At 56.5% G+C, this 15,876-nt stretch overlaps 1 protein-coding gene across 2 annotated transcripts in view; it reads right to left on the bottom strand.

Moving 5' to 3' along the window:
* Window positions 1-4,846: 4,846 nt before the first annotated feature.
* The window catches only part of PPARA (peroxisome proliferator activated receptor alpha), a 48,676-nt gene continuing 37,646 nt past the window's right edge, over window positions 4,847-15,876 (bottom strand). Inside the window, exons 6-7 of one of the 2 annotated variants that reach the window (XM_087814980.1) lie at window positions 9,070-9,517; window positions 4,847-5,574 (exon numbers count right to left, since the gene is read on the bottom strand). In XM_087814980.1, coding sequence (XP_087671106.1) covers window positions 5,232-5,574; window positions 9,070-9,517 — 791 coding nt within the window. In that variant the 3' untranslated portion in view covers window positions 4,847-5,231. The remainder of the gene's footprint in view (window positions 5,575-9,069; window positions 9,518-15,876) is intronic. The other variant, XM_087814981.1, reaches the window with a different exon arrangement.

Genomic DNA, 15,876 nt, shown 5'->3' with positions numbered 1-15,876 from the left:
CGCTGTAGTGCATCGAGATAACGGATTTTAGGGGCTGGCGGGCACAGAGGGCGAGAGAAGAGGCGGCTCTGGAGGAAAACATGGAACTTTTTCACATTTGACCCAAACTAGCGAACCTATTGTAAGTGGCGGGGTGTGCGTGTGTGCGTGTGCACAGAACCAGGCCTTTATTTGCTGTCTCTGATGTAAGAAATGGATGTTTCTTAGGTTTTCTTTGCAGATAATGCATTTAACAGCCACGGGGCCACTGAAGTCCTTGATGTCGTCAGTTTCTCAATCACGATGTGACGTTGGCCACGCGTGCAGCCGGCAAAGGATTCCCACGGGACGTGGCTTTCCGCCGGACCACACTGTATGGCCCAGCCCCCCTTCCTTGGGGTGGGGGAGCAGACGGTGGTATTTCTTGCGTCTAAAACTGAAATTCTGAGAAGCACCCGGGCAGGGGACAGCCCCCCCCAGACCCGGGAAGGCGGAGCGGAGAGCGGCCTGCGCAGCCTGACTCCCGCGCTCGGGCCACACGCAGTTTTGTTTTGTTTATAAGCCTGCAGCTGATTCTACGGAACGAAAGTTTAGGAAATGGCTGCATCCCACAGGAACAGCGTAATGGCATTATTTAAACGAGACCAAGACGACCCGTCTTTTTTTTTTCCTTTCTTAAAAAACTTCCACTATCCCATTTTAGTTCTTATATTGTGGTTCCTGGAGAAACACAACGTTCTGAGTCAGACCAGACGAGCTGCCTTTGTTCTCACTGTTGCGTTTCATAGGCTGGGGGCCGGTGACCATTCTCTTGAATTCTATTAAAACGGTGCCTAGAAATTATACAAATCTCAGCAAGAACGCAGACCTCCACCTTTGGGGCCTGAGCTTAGCTGTTTCTGGGCGGGTCCCTCCGAGGAGCACGTGCCCCAGGGAACGGTCCCTGGACTAGAGGAAAAGCCGAGAGCCGGCTCCATGGGGCCAAAGAGCCCTCGGTCAGGGAGGCGGCGGGCGCTGCGCAGCCGGTGAGCCCACGTTTGTCTGTCACAACCTGCGCCTGCTCCTCCCGCCACGCACAGCCGCCGGTCCTCCGAGCCCGCCTGCTGCAGGTGCACGTGGGCACCTCACTCCCGACGGTGCCGTCCGAAGGCCACTGTTGTCAGGATGGCAAGAGCCGGAATCATTACCTGGGGGAGCCCCGTAAGTCAGCTTGGACCAAGAGATAAGGGAAGCCAGGCCATTTTAGCGCAAGAACAAAGATCGAGCCGGTGTTGGCACCGCCTGGCGCCTGGCGGAGCCACTGCCGTCAAAACTGGGCGTGTGGGAAACACCTTCCGTGGACGGTTTTCCTAACAGTCAGCAAGCCCTCGGTCGGCGGCGGTGATCGTAGTTCGCGGTATCATTTCCTCACCTGTCCTGAGTTCCCACCACCGCCGGGCACTGGAGGGCTTGAGGCAGGAACCCCTCCTGGAACCTGGGACACGTGCATCGGGCCACGGGCGCAGCCACGGGAGCAGGGCCCACGCTCTGCGGGACCCGGGGGGTGGAGGAAGTCGCTACGCCCGGCCGAGGACCTGTGACGCCAGGTGGCCCTTCATCCCTGGGCGGGTTCGCTTTGCGATAGGGGCGATTCTGTCCTGAGCCCCTCAAGCAGCCGAGGAGCAGGAGACGACGGGAACCTTCCTGGAAAACAGTAAAATCCGTAACAGGCGGGAGCTGTGAGCACCTGACGTGTCTTCCTAGCGGGTCTGCGCTTTCAAAGGCCACGTGGGTTGCAGAGGAGCTTTGAAGGTGGCTGGCTGGCCCTGGGCCCTGGGAGCCCCCGACCAAGGGCCAGGCCAGCGGTCAAGTCCGTTTCAGCTGGAGGGCGGGACTCAGCTGAAACGAGGGGCCCACTTTGAGACGGGTTCCTGAGACATTCCAGAGGCAGGTGTGGCCGCCGGGCGGAGGCCAAAACCCCACTGTCATCCGGCCACTAGGCGTGGCTTCTGCGCGGCTGGAGGCGTGGCTCCGGGAGAGGCCTCGGCGGTGGGTCTCCGCGGGCCGGGCCCACCACGGCCCCAACCCCATCGCCCGCAAGCTCGGGCTCACTAAGCCGGGAACAGCTTCTGCACAGGGGCGTCCGACGCGCCCTTTAAACAACAGAAGTTCCTTTAGAAAGTCCGTTCACCTTCCGTTTCTGTGTGTGTGGGGGGGGGATGCAGCCCCTGAGCCCTGACCAGACGTTCAGGCCGCAGCCGTCTAGCACCTTCACTGTGCCAGGGCCTCGGACGAATCTACTGAGGTAGCTGAGATGCTGTGGGTCCGGGAGACCCGGGCGGCTGAGTCGACAGGCGACTTCTCATCACACAGCGAACGAAGGGTGACCTGTGCCGTGAGCCTCTGCCCAGGTCTCAGGAGGTGGCGGCGTCCCTGGACCCTCCCCGCAACCCCGGAGGCCACCCTGGCCTCGGCGTTTCAGACACCCAGCACGCACGGTGCGTCGCCGTCCTCTCTGTGTTCGCACGGCTTTGCTTGGGAAGAGGCGGTGGGTGCGTCCTGTCGGAGCTCCAGGAAGGTCTCGGGGACCCGGGGGACAGGCAGGAGGAGGGCGCGGCCTCTGGCGCTCTGGCCGTATTCAGCATTCACCCTCCGAATCCGCCGGCGCCCGGCGCACGGGGCACGTCCTGTGTCTGACAACCTTGGACGCTACCCACAGGCCTTCGTGCAGCGCAGCCCTCGTGGGTGGTGGGTGCAGAATCCGCGTGGGACACCCAGCGGGACATGCCGGGGGGGCGGCAGGACGGGCGGGGAGGACCTGGTGGGGTGCGAGCCGGAGCTGACCATGCCGCCGGGAGTCGCGTCTTGGAGGAGCCGATGCCCCTTCGTTCCCGTCAGCACTCGAGCCCAAGGTGTTTGCGGCTGGTGGTCCCCGAGGACCGGCACTCTCATGACGACAAGTCCAGCAGAGGAAGACGCACGTGTAAAGGGACTAGCGGTCCCGGGGCTGCGTCCCCCCAAGGAGGCGGCTCCACGCTTGGGGCTGGAAGCTTCTGGAACCTGTGAGGGTGCCTGGCGTCCTCTGTGCTGATGTTCGTGGACACCCGGCAAGCACACGGGCACCCGGCAAGCACACGGGCACCCGGCAAGCACACGGGCGCCGTCCACGAGCCCCTATCTGAAATACTGCGGGACCCCGAGCTGGTGCGTGACTGTGTTTGACGATCGATGCTCCGAGAAACCTGATTAGTTGGCCCCAAATATTCTGAGTGGCAGTTAGTGACTCTGTTATTTAGAACGAGTGGGAATGTGTCATTTTCTTCCTGTTAATAAAAGTTAACGATGTCAAGCGACTTCCATGCTGGGGTCACGTGTGGCCTCCTCTGTGGCTTCACCGGGGACATGGCCGGTCGTCCAGCCAAGCCCAAGAGAACCAGCGCTCAGGAGCGCGGCGAACGCACAGCCGCGCCCGCCGCCAGCTCGGCTGCTGCTGCGGGGGCGGGTCAGGGGCGACTCCGCGTGGGTTTCATGAAACTGAAGCAGAACGAACAGCTTCCCTGAGGGCCTGGGTCTCGAGGCCGGTGGTCAGGGAGCACCACAGACCCGGGTCTGGAATCCATCCCCCCAGCGACCTTGGACCGACCTCTTGGCCCTCTGGACTCCTCAGGGGGGGGTCTCATTTAAGGACAGAACCTTGACACGGACACTTCGTGGGACTCGAAGCTCAGTCCCTCCAGACCGGCGCCGCCACTCGCCGGTGTCATCCACGTGCGGAGATATTTATGTGCTTCCAGGGGGTCCTTTGGCCGGATCTTAAAAAACAGCAGCTCTGTGCGGAATTTTTAAAAGGACGTCCTAGTGGCAACTTTCGCTCTTTCCCGGTTGAAGCCTCCGTTTTATTGTTCCTTTTACGGCTGCATTTTCCTAACTCCGGTCCCGGGAACTTCACCAGCATCACCCCTAAACCTTCTTTCACCATAAATGACAACGGCCTTAAAGAGCCAGATTCTCCAGAGATTTGGGGCGGGGGGGGCGCAAGGAGACACCAGGCAGGCGGGGACAAAGCTGAAATGTCTGAGGGGACAGTGGATGCACTAAGGTGACAGAGAGGGAGAGGGACAGGGCTTCTAGTCACCTGCCCGGGGCACCGTCAACATCACTTTCCCAAGGGACCTGGCTGAGAGGCTGACCTTTAGGGAAAAACGAGTATTTCAGGTGTGGGAACCACCACCTTACGTATGTGGTTGGAAAAGGGCACTGAGCTGTCAGTCTTTGTAAAAACCACCAGCCTGCTGTGAATCCTGAGACTAAGAGAAACCTTTTAAAGGACCGTGTGCCCCCCCCACCCCCGCTCGGGGCATTTTCCTGGTGACACCCCCCACCCCCATTATAAAGTCACATTTACCTGGTTTTCTCCGCTCTGGGGAGCAGCTACTGCCACCAAGGTTACAAAAATAAAGCTGAAGATTTAAAAAGCAACACAGGGAACGACCAAGGAGCTGCCTTCACACCTGGGGCCCAGAGACATTTACAAATAATTGTCAGGCTGCCCTGAAAATACGACTGTGGCCCCAAACAGTCCCGCTGGGCAGGTGCAGATGTGAGAGGAGCCAGGTGAGAGGACTGGGACACTGAGGTACTTTTGGGTTCATGACCGTCCTGCCCACGGACACCAGCTACGTACAGGCCCGTGGTCCAGACCAGGAGCAGCCGAGACGCGGCCCCCGGGACCTTCTGCACCGACCTGGAGACGGGCATCTCCATGCCCCAGATACAACCATTCACACAGGGAACCGGGCGACACCACGGCCCCGTTCAGATAGCTTATCCAATAATCTTCTGAAATTCTAAATCCTACGATTAAAAAAGAGCACGTCTCCCTTTGAAATTCAGGAACCGGAACCGAAGCCTTCCGAATAAATACTTTGCAGCTTTTAAAATAGCTAACCTTTGGTTACATCTAGATATACAGGATTACAAAAGTTAAAAAGTGCTGATTAGTTTTCAAGATTACAAAGGAGCCCAGCGGTCCGCAGTGGTGCCCGGGGAAGACAGACCATGATTCTGAGGTCACCAGATAAACTCCGCGGTAAATCACTATTGCGACGTAAGGGAATCTGCAGCGATCTAACGCCAGGCAGGCTCAGGGCGGCCGGCCGCACACCACTCCCCAAGTTCTCCACGCCCCGACGGCGCGCTCAGAAGCGCGAACTGGGTGAAGGGAGGCGGCGAGGACGGTCCCGTTACCTCGGGCGCGCGGTCCGTCCCAGGGGTTAACCAGCGACCGCGGGAAAGGCGGCCTTGATCCCACTCCTCTGCAGCGCCAGCACCTCTGAACAGTCCCTCGCTCCGTGTCCACTCCTGAGCCTCAGTACATGTCCCTGTAGATCTCCTGCAGCAGCGGGTGCAGCGCCGCGTCCGACTCGGTCCTCTTGATGACCTGCACCAGCTGCGCGTGCTCGGTGACCAGCTGCCGCAGGTCCGCCATCTTCTGCAGAAGTTTCGGGAAGAGAAAGGCCTCGTCTGGGTGGTTGCTTTGCAGGTGGAGCTTGAGCACGTGCACGATGCCCTCCTGCATCTTCTCGATCTGCCCGACGTTGAGGAGGCCAGGGCGATCTGTCCCCAAAGGAGAGAAGAGAGGAGTGAGTGGACAGTCGCCACGGCGCCGCCTCACAGCCGGACCCGCCTGAGACACCAGGATCCTGGTTTTACCTGGGCTTCCTCACCTGGAGCTTCGGGCTTTAGGCACCACAGGCCCGACTACAGGACAACCCGATATTCCCGAAGTCGCCAGGCTCACGGGCAGGCAGGACAAATACTCCTGGAAGTTTACACGGCTGTAAATCCACTAGACCCTGTCCTCTTGCATTTGCCTGGTTACTGCCGTCAGGTGAACACCCCCAAACACTAGGGGTCAGTATACACTTGGACGATGGTTACAATGTACAACCAGCTTTGCACGATATGGGAGATGAAATTCTCCCTCCTGAGTTAAAACTAGATATGCAGGCCCTAGATGGTTTGGCTCAGTGGTTAGAGCATCGGCCCTCGGACTGAAGGGTCCCGGGTTTGATTCCAGCCAACACCACGTGCCTTGGTTGCAGGCTTGTCCAGAAAATACACCCTGTCCCCACCCCTCACCCCATATTTAAGAGGTAGTGTAAAGCGTCACCCACTACTACGATTTTCAAAAGTGTTGCTCATAATGTAGATTGTTCTTTTTTGGGGGGGGGGGAGGGCTGTAAAATACACAGCTGACCCTTGAACGATGTTGGGGTTAGGAGTGCTGACCCCCATGCAGTTGAAAATACGTGTCTAACTTTGGACTCCCCTCAAACATAACTGCAGTCCCTGGGTACCTGTGGGGGATTGGTTCCGGGGCCCCCCATGGACACCCAAATCCCTATGTAATACACGGGGCAGATCAACATGCGCGGTCAGCCCTTCTCATCCACGGATCCCCAAACAGGGATTGAAACTACTGTTTTTAACCTATATGATTTTATTAACCAATGTCACCCCAATAAATTCAACTTTTTTTTTTATATCCTGTTTTTGACCCATGGCTGGTTGAATCTGTGGATGTAAGACCTGAGACACGGAAGGTCAACTGCATATTTACTGAAGAAACCGAGTGTGAGTGGGCCCATACAGTTCAAGGGTCAGCTGTAGTTAACTTTTTAAACAGAAATTTAAAAAAATAAAGTGCCCCCCCCCCCATAATTGTAACCCCATCATGCAGGTGTAATGTGTGTCTCACCTGACATCTCTGCATCGGGTCGATACATGATCACAATGCCTTTTATGAGACTGTGATCACGCTACATATTAATAGTTCTTTAACTTCTCTGTACCCACAGCTCCCACCGTGGGCGTCCAGCTGCGCTGCCACTTACTCTCTTTGCCAGAGCGTGAGGGCTCCCTGCACCGGCTGCCCGCCTGGGCGGGAACAGGGAGACCTCGTGGGGCTGGGCTGCCCTCCCCCGCGCCCCCCCAGCTCTGCCAGCGAGTCCATCACGGCACCGCACAGCTTCCAGGAGTCTGCGGTGCAGGAGCCCCATCGGTGCCCCCAGGCTGGGTGAGATAAGCGGACTTTACAGTAGGGCGATGACCTTCTCAGACCCGGGACAGCACTATTTACAGGAATGAGACACTGAGCCAGACACCTGGGGGCTGCAGAGCCGGCTTCTGCGGAGAGGCCAAGTTCCCTTCCTGCAAAGCGAACTTCCCGACTGCTGCTGGTGACTACTGGCATTTCTCATTATGAAACGGCATGAACGTATCAACAGCGGGCAGCAGTGATTGCTCTGACCTGTGTATGGCACCTCATAGGACACACGAATATAACATTACAATAACATGATTATGACATATAGTCATGCACTGCCTAACGACAGCATATATCCTTAGAAATGCATCGTTACGCAATTTCGTTGTTCTTTGAACATCACAGAGCACACACATACACACCTGGACGGTACAGCCCACTGCACACCTAGAGCCACTGCACACCTGGAGCCACTGCACACCTGGAGCCCTCTGCACACCTGGAGCCACTGCACACCTGGAGCCACTGCACACCTGAACGGTACAGCCCACTGCACACCTGGAGCCCACTGCACACCTGGAGCCACTGCACACCTGGAGCCACTGCACACCTGGAGCCCACTGCACACCTGGAGCCACTGCACACCTGGAGCCCACTGCACACCTGGAGCCACTGCACACCTGGAGCCCACTGCACACCTGGAGCCACTGCACACCTGGAGCCCACTGCACACCTGGAGCCACTGCACACCTGGAGCCACTGCACACCTGGAGCCACTGCACACCTGAACGGTACAGCCCACTGCACACCTGGAGCCCACTGCACACCTGGAGCCACTGCACACCTGGAGCCACTGCACACCTGGAGCCCACTGCACACCTGGAGCCCACTGCACACCTGGAGCCCTCTGCACACCTGGAGCCACTGCACACCTGGAGCCACTGCACACCTGGAGCCACTGCACACCTGAACGGTACAGCCCACTGCACACCTGGAGCCCACTGCACACCTGGAGCCCACTGCACACTTTGGCTGTATGGTGCAGCCTCGTGCTCCAGGGCTACTGGCCTGCACAGCACATAACTGTCTAAAACAACAGGAGATTAAACTGAGCACAGGAGGAAATGGCACGACCAAGAGACAGATAAACACAAGATGTGCGAGGCCGCTGCTGGCGTAACACGCTGCTGTGTGACAGCTAACTTGTTCTAAGAAGTCAGAAGAATTCACTTAAAATAACAATTAAAAGGCCCTGGCCAGTGTGGCTTAGCAGTTAGAGCGTCAGCCCTTGGACCAGAGGGTAGCGGGTTTGATTCCCAGTCAAGGGCATGTACCTGGGGGCAGGTTCAATCCCCGGCCCAGGTCTGGGCATGTGGGGGGGCAGCCAATCGACGTTTCTCTCTCCTCTCTCTCTCCTCCCTGGTGAGAGAGTATCCTCTGGTGAGCACTAACCAAAAATAAAAACATAACAATAAAAAGCGCAGTAAACACCTGGGCCAGTAACAGTTGCTCTTCACCATGGAGCGTTGTGTCCTGCGCACCTGTGCGCCGTACGATGCACGGCCGTCGGCGCAGCCGGTTGTCACACCAGTGTCTCCAAGCGCGCGGGGAGCGGCTGTGCCCCGACGTCACGAAGCCGCGAGCTCCCCAGGGACCCGAAGCTTCAGCTCCGTCACCACCCGTGGTACCTGCCCACTGTGGACTCACACGTCCTTCTGTGGCCCTTGGCTGTATCAGTGTCACACACCGCACACTGTCATTACCAACCACACCAGACACACCACCTGACAGGACTGTTATGTTCTAATCACAGAGAGTATGTTTATACGTTACGACTGTGAATGGAACGTACACAGCCAACGTGCACCATGTGTTCACGTCACGACATGCGACGCGGTGTCGGTGCAGCTCTCACTGGCTTCCAGCAGGTGGCGATGCAGGGCGCAGACCCCCCCACCCGTGCCCACCCCACAGGGACGCCGCCCCCGTGGATCCCACTGCCAGTCCCGCACGACGGGCCTCCGTCAGCGACACGGGACCAGCAGGTCACGCCGACGACTCACCTCCGCAGCAAATGATGGCGGCCACGAAAAGGGAGATGTCGCTGTCGTCCAGCTCCAGGGCATTGAACTTCATGGCGAAATCGAACTTGGGCTCCATGATGTCGCAGAAGGGCTTCCTGAGGCTCTTGAGGAACTCGCGCGTTATGAAGCCGTTGCCGTAGGCCACCAGCATGCCGTCCTTGTTCATCACGGACGACAGCATGGCGAATATGGCCTCGTAGACGCCGTACTTCAGCAGGGTCACCTGGTCGTTGAGGTCCAGGCCCGCGAAGCCGGGGATGGACTTGGCGAACTCCGTGAGCTCCGTGACGGTCTCCACGGACGTGCACTGGCAGCAATGGAAGATGCGGACCTCCGCCTCCTTGTTCTGGATGCCGTTGGCCACCAGCTTGGCCACCAGCGTCTTCTCGGCCATGCACAGCGTCTCCATGTCGTGTATGACGAACGGCTGCGGAGAAAGGCGCGCAGTGAGTCGGGTGGCCGGCGGCTACTGTCCCCCGATCATCACGGCGCCCAAGGCACCCGGGGAGGGCCGGAGTGTGTGCAACACGCAGTCCCCGTGGGGGCGGGCAGACAGCCGAGATATTCTCAACAATACAGATCAGTGAACAAACAGCAGCAGCCCGGCCAGCGTGGCTCAGTGGTTAGAGCGCCGGCCCGTGGACTGAAGGGTCCCGGGTTCGATTCTGACCGAGGGCACGCACCTCGGTTGCAGGCTCAGTCCCCGGCCCCGGTCAGGGTGCGTGCAGGAGGCAACCGACCCACGAGTCTCGCTCACATCGATGTCTCTCCCCCCGCTCCACTCTCTCTGAAAAGCAATGGGGAAAATATCCTCGGGTGAGGGTTTAAAAACAACAACAGCCCGGCGGGCGTGGCTCAGCGGTTGAGCATCGACCTGGGATCCAGGCGATCGGGGTTCAATTCCCGGTCAGGGCACATGCCCAGTTGCGGGCTTGATCGGTGACTCATCACTGATGTTTCTATCTCTCTCTTCCCTTCTCCCTTCCTCTCTCTGAAATCAATAAAGATATATTTTAAAAAAATAAAAAATAAATAAAATAAATAAAAACAACAACAAACCAGGCCCCGTTCTTAAAGAACCTCGGCATCCGCGGGGCAAGGGGACCTCGACAGCGCTCACAGCCGAGGCCGGCAGGACATTCAGTCCCCGCCGGACCCTGGGGGGCGGGGCAGGGATTTTGCTGCTGAGACAGTGAAGCACTGATCTCGGCAACAGAGCCGACGAGATAAATTAGCAAAGCGCTTTTACCATTTTATTATAATATTCTCCAAACACCTAACTACTGTAGCAGCCTTATAGTTCTTAATTTTACCATTTTATGAACTTTAACAGGTAATTATACTTAACACTGACTGTTGTTTCTGTTTCTTTCCTCTTCACCCTAAAAGTGAGGACGGGTTGCCTCCTGCACGTGCCCTGGCCGGTGGCGGAGACTGAACCTGCAACCCAGGTACGGGCCCTTGGCCAGGAATTGAACCTGGGACCATCAGGGGCGCAGCTCTAACCACTGAGCCACGCCGGCCGGGGCAACGCTGACTGTGGAATGAATAAATCTGGGTTGTAAGTATATACGACTCGGAAAGCTGGTGTTTACGTAGAAATAAGCACTCGGGCATGTTAGAGCCTTGCCCGGGGGGTAACCAGAAAGCCTTGGAGAACCCGTTTCCCATGCGTGGGCCTGGCGCCTTCACATCAGAGCTCAAGTTCTGGAACAGGCGCCAAGCCCCGTGGCAGCCGGCTGCATGTCCCCACTGGCCCTGCCCTTCATCAAGGCTTACCGGAGGAAAGAGGAGATGCGGGCCCTGTAACCTGAAAGCAGCCTGCCCCGAAGGGCGCACCTGTCTGGGAGGGTGCGGGAGAGCGGCCATGAGCTCCCGCACCGGGCAGAATCACCGCCGGACGTGTGTGCAGAGCGGTGCGAGTGGCCGGGCCACCGTCGGCCAAAGATATAAACAGAGCACGCGAGCAGCCTACAACTTTAAAGATCACCGCCCGGGGGCCACATGCAATGCCACAGGCATCTGGACCATGGCCGGACGCGGCCCCTATGTCTGGGCCACAGAGCATCCGAGAAGCCGCAGCACAAAACCACCTGCGGGCACAGGAGGGTGGGTGTGCCAGGACCCCCCGACGGGCCGCCTTTGAGACGCTTACGGAATTGAGAATGTGCGATGCAGTGCTGGGAAAAATAACCCGAGTCCACATCTGAGGCAGGGGGATGTTTTCAAAGTTACTCTGAATGGGCGGGAACATTCTGCAACGAAATCTAAAGCCAAATTCCTGTGCATCTCAGTGTGACGCGGGGAGACGAGAGCGGCCTCTCTCCAGAGACCGTGCAGGCAGCCAGACCGCCGTGTAGTAAAAACACGGGGGCAGTCCCGCGGCACAGGAAGTCGGGGCTCAGGCTAAGGCGCTGACATCTGCAGGATCCCCCAATTCCAGAAAACAGACTATCAGGCCGCCTCGACTTTGTTCAAATCCCTGGCTTCTTAAAGTGTGTTCAGCAGGGGTAAAAAAACGTTTTGTTTTGTTTTAAAAAAAAGAGTTCCAAGAAACCGTGAGTTGAAGGAAACAGGGCCTCCCAGAGTCTGTGACCTGAGCGTGGGCTGCGGGTCTTCCACACACCCGGCCGGGCGAGCATGGTTCCCACAGTCTGATTACAGATGCAGGACTTGCACAAGGCCCCGTGCAAAAGGCACGCAGGGAGCCCTTTGCTCGAAAACGGTTAAGAATCTCAGGACAGCAGCCGCCGAGCTTGCACCCCACGCGGCCTCCTGAGCAGGCCGGGGAAAGGCCTCCTGCCCACGGGGCTGGCCCCGGACGAGCGTTACGGGAAACACGCTCTCACAAAGGGGGGCTGAGAGGGAGCAAGTACTTCATTTCCCTTTCATCAAATCATCGCTTGGGTCTGAGAAGGCAGGCCTCACTAACGGGCAAATTTGGAAGCCATCTGAATTCGGACCAAGCGGGGGGGCTTGAAGAAGCCAACATGAGTCCAATCTAGAGAGAAGCTGTAGCTAAAACGCTTGAAAATTTGCCAGAATGAAACGATAAACATTCGTGATAGGACTGTTTAAAAAAAAAATCTGTGCAGCTGATAATTCACTTTGGAACGTGCCCTTTGCGCTCAAGCCTGAACACGCACACACCGGACACGGCCGGTGGTCACTGCAAACGCGTGAGCAAAGCGTGTGGTCGGGACCGACACAGCGTGAGGCGGAAAGCTGCCCGGTGTCCCCCGAGGGCGCCCGCCCAGGGCCCAGCAGGCTGCCAGCCGACACGCCACCTCTGCCCGCGTCACCGCCGCCCTGTGAGCTACAGTGTCGCTCATAACCACCCACCTCCACGACACAGCTTCACGGCATCTTCTATAAAAAATCAGGCAGTGCCCCCTTTTAGGAAACACTCGAGAATTTAGAAAAAGTCGGTGGAATTGCTCTGGATGAAATTATTTAATGAACATGGGGTTGGGTTTTCCCACACGTTTCTATGAAACAGTATAAAATATTAAGCCCATTTTTCAATCCAAAGACAACTTAAGCTGTACACAGAATATTTCCACCGCGCGCAGGAGGAAGCCCCGGGTGGCGCCAGGCGGCTCGTCTAAGGGGCGGCGCGAGCCCTGGAGGTGCCAGGAGTCCCGTCTGGAGGCCCGAGCTGTCGAGGACAACGCGGGAACTCCTCCCGCAGCTAGTTTTAGGGCCTGTTCTCGGCCACACGGGGGAAGTTAGTTTCTTTGCTTAATTTCTCCCCCCCCCCCCCCGAACCCCAAACAAGACATTTGGCTCCGTGTGACTCCGTTTGCACACCAGGCTGGCTGCAAACCACTCATGGTTTTGTCTAAAATTCAATTTCAGTTTCAGAGGATAAACATTTTTTGTAACTAAAAATATTTAAAGACTCTAAAGACAGTTCCTGACAACGTTGAGCAATATGGGAATCCCTGAAATAAACACACGCTGTCCCCTCATTTAAGTGGAATAAAGTCCTGGCACGTTTGTTAGATTTAAAGAGCAGGACGACTTAGGTTTCACCTTATATTCTGAGTCGCTAAAGTCTCAATGGTCAGTGCAAACGTGTTGCTGTTTTAACTGAGTAACCGGCACCCATTTCTCAGAGATGAGGTAGCTCCCAAAGCCAGAGGCAGCGAAGACTGAGGGTGAGTGTGCGTGTGTGAGTGTGTATGTGTGAGAGTGCACGGGTGCATGTGTGAATGTGTATGTGTGAGAGTGCACGGGTGCATGTGTGAGTGTGTATGTGTGAGAGTGCACGGGTGCATGTGTGAATGTGTATGTGTGAGAGTGCACAGGTGCATGTGTGAGTGTGTATGTGTGAGAGTGCACGGGTGCATGTGTGAGTGTGTATGTGTGAGTGCACGGGTGCATGTGTGAATGTGTATGTGTGAGAGTGCACGGGTGCATGTGTGAGTGTGTATGTGTGAGAGTGCACGGGTGCATGTGTGAGTGTGTATGTGTGAGAGTGCACGGGTGCATGTGTGAGTGTGTGTGTGAGAGTGCACGGGTGCATGTGTGTGTATGAGTGTGCACGGGTGCATGTGTGAGTGTGTATGTGTGAGAGTGCATGGGTGCATGTGTATGAGTGTGCACGGGTGCATGTGTGAGTGTGTATGTGTGAGAGTGCACGGGTGCATGTGTGAGTGTGTATGTGTGAGAGTGCACGGGTGCATGTGTATGAGTGTGCACGGGTGCATGTGTGTGTATGTGTGAGAGTGCACGGGTGCATGTGTGAGTGTGTATGTGTGAGAGTGCACGGGTGCATGTGTGAGTGTGTATGTGTGAGAGTGCACGGGTGCATGTGTGTGTATGAGTGTGCACGGGTGCATGTGTGAGTGTGTATGTGTGAGTGTGCACGGGTGCATGTGTGAGTGTGTATGTGTGAGAGTGCACGGGTGCATGTGTGAGTGTGTATGTGTGAGAGTGCACGGGTGCATGTGTGTGTATGAGTGTGCACGGGTGCATGTGTGAGTGTGTATGTGAGTGTGCACGGGTGCATGTGTGAGTGTGTATGTGTGAGACTGCACGGGTGCATGTGTGAGTGTGTATGTGTGAGAGTGCACGGGTGCATGTGTGTGTATGTGTGAGAGTGCACGGGTGCATGTGTGAATGTGTATGTGTGAGAGTGCATGGGTGCATGTGTGAATGTGTATGTGTGAGTGTGCACGGGTGCATGTGTGAATGTGTATGTGTGAGTGTGCACGGGTGCATGCGTGAGTGTATGTGTGAGTGTGCACGGGTGCATGTGTGAATGTGTATGTGTGAGTGTGCACGGGTGCATGCGTGAGTGTGTATGTGTGAGTGTGCACGGGTGCATGTGTGAATGTGTATGTGTGAGTGTGCACGGGTGCATGCGTGAATGTGTATGTGTGAGTGTGCACGGGTGCATGCGTGAGTGTGTATGTGTGAGTGTGCACGGGTGCATGTGTGAATGTATGTGTGAGTGTGCACTGGTGTGTGTGCGCATGGATATGTGTGTGTGTATGTATGTGTGAGTGTGCACTGGTGCGTGCGCGCACGGATGCGTGCGTGTGTGTGTATGTATGTGTGAGCGTGCACGGGTGCATGCGTGAGTGCACGGGTGCATGTGTGAGCACATGTGTGCGTGTGTGCATGGGAGTTCATGAGTGTGATGTGTGCATGTGCGAGTAATGAGTGAGCACGCACAAGTGTGCATGAGTGTGGGAAGTGAGCCTGGCCCGGAGCAAACCGCGACCCCCAGGCAGCGAGGGGCGGTGGACGTGTGGTCCGCAGGCTGGGGGGCAGGCACCGCTCCAGCAGCACACCAAATCCCGTTTTTCCGATACAGTGAAGCCCAGCCCCAGACCACGGCCCATTACTTATCTCCTCAGAGCAAAGGACAGCTTCTCCTCTGAGGGGAACCAGCTGCCCGGACGTCATCGGCTCTGGCCGAGGGTGCTGGGCTCCTTCTGAGGCTCGTGGATCTCCCGGGCCTCCCGGGCCTCCCGGGACACTCCATGGGAGTCAGATTAATATTCAACAAGAGCGTTTGGTTAAGAGTAAAGATGGGCCCTGGGCAGGGTGGCTCGGTGGCTGAGCATCCGGGCACATCCCAGGCACTGAGAGGTTGCCGATTCCTGGTCAGGGCCTGTGCCCGGGTTGGGGCTCGAGCCCCAGGAGGGGGCATGCAGGAGGCAGCTGGTCGATGTTTCTCTCCCTCCCCCTTCCTCTGTCTCTCTAAAATCAATAAAAACATTTAAAAAAACAGAGTAAAGATGACTTGTAAGTTTGCTTTAAATTTTGAAAGTCCAAGGGAGAAAAAAAAAAATCTCAGAAAGATCCAAAAAGATCTGAAAGAGATCAGAATTTTCGGTCACTCAGATTTTGGGCTGCACTTACCAACTGCTCCCAGGATAGAAATTCAAAGTTAAAAGGTCAGCCCTGGCCGGTGGCTCAGTTGGTTAAGTGTCATCCCAATGCTCCAAGGCTGCGGGCTCAGTCTCAGGTCGGGGCACATGTAAGAAGCAACCAATGACTGTGTGGATGGTGGAACAACAAACCCATCTCTCTCCCCCTTCCTCTCTAAAATTAAATTAAAAAAAAAAAAAAAGGTTACTTTGCTTTAACCCCTATGACCCAAAGAGGGTCTAATTTGCTCAGGCCTCCGGGCTGCCCGGCGCGGGTGTGGCTTCACCAGTTTAACAGAGTTTGCTGAACTCTCCTAAAATGTCTCAGCCTATTTCATTGGAGAATTCACTGAAGAATTAAGACTCAGTTAAAAAAGAGGTTGGTCTGTTCATGAAAGTAAGG

The sequence above is a fragment of the Miniopterus natalensis genome, chromosome 2, assembly GCF_054644295.1.
Source record: "Miniopterus natalensis isolate mMinNat1 chromosome 2, mMinNat1.hap1, whole genome shotgun sequence".
Classification (NCBI taxonomy): Eukaryota; Metazoa; Chordata; class Mammalia; order Chiroptera; family Miniopteridae; genus Miniopterus; species Miniopterus natalensis.
This window is presented reverse-complemented; position numbering and strand designations above follow the sequence as displayed.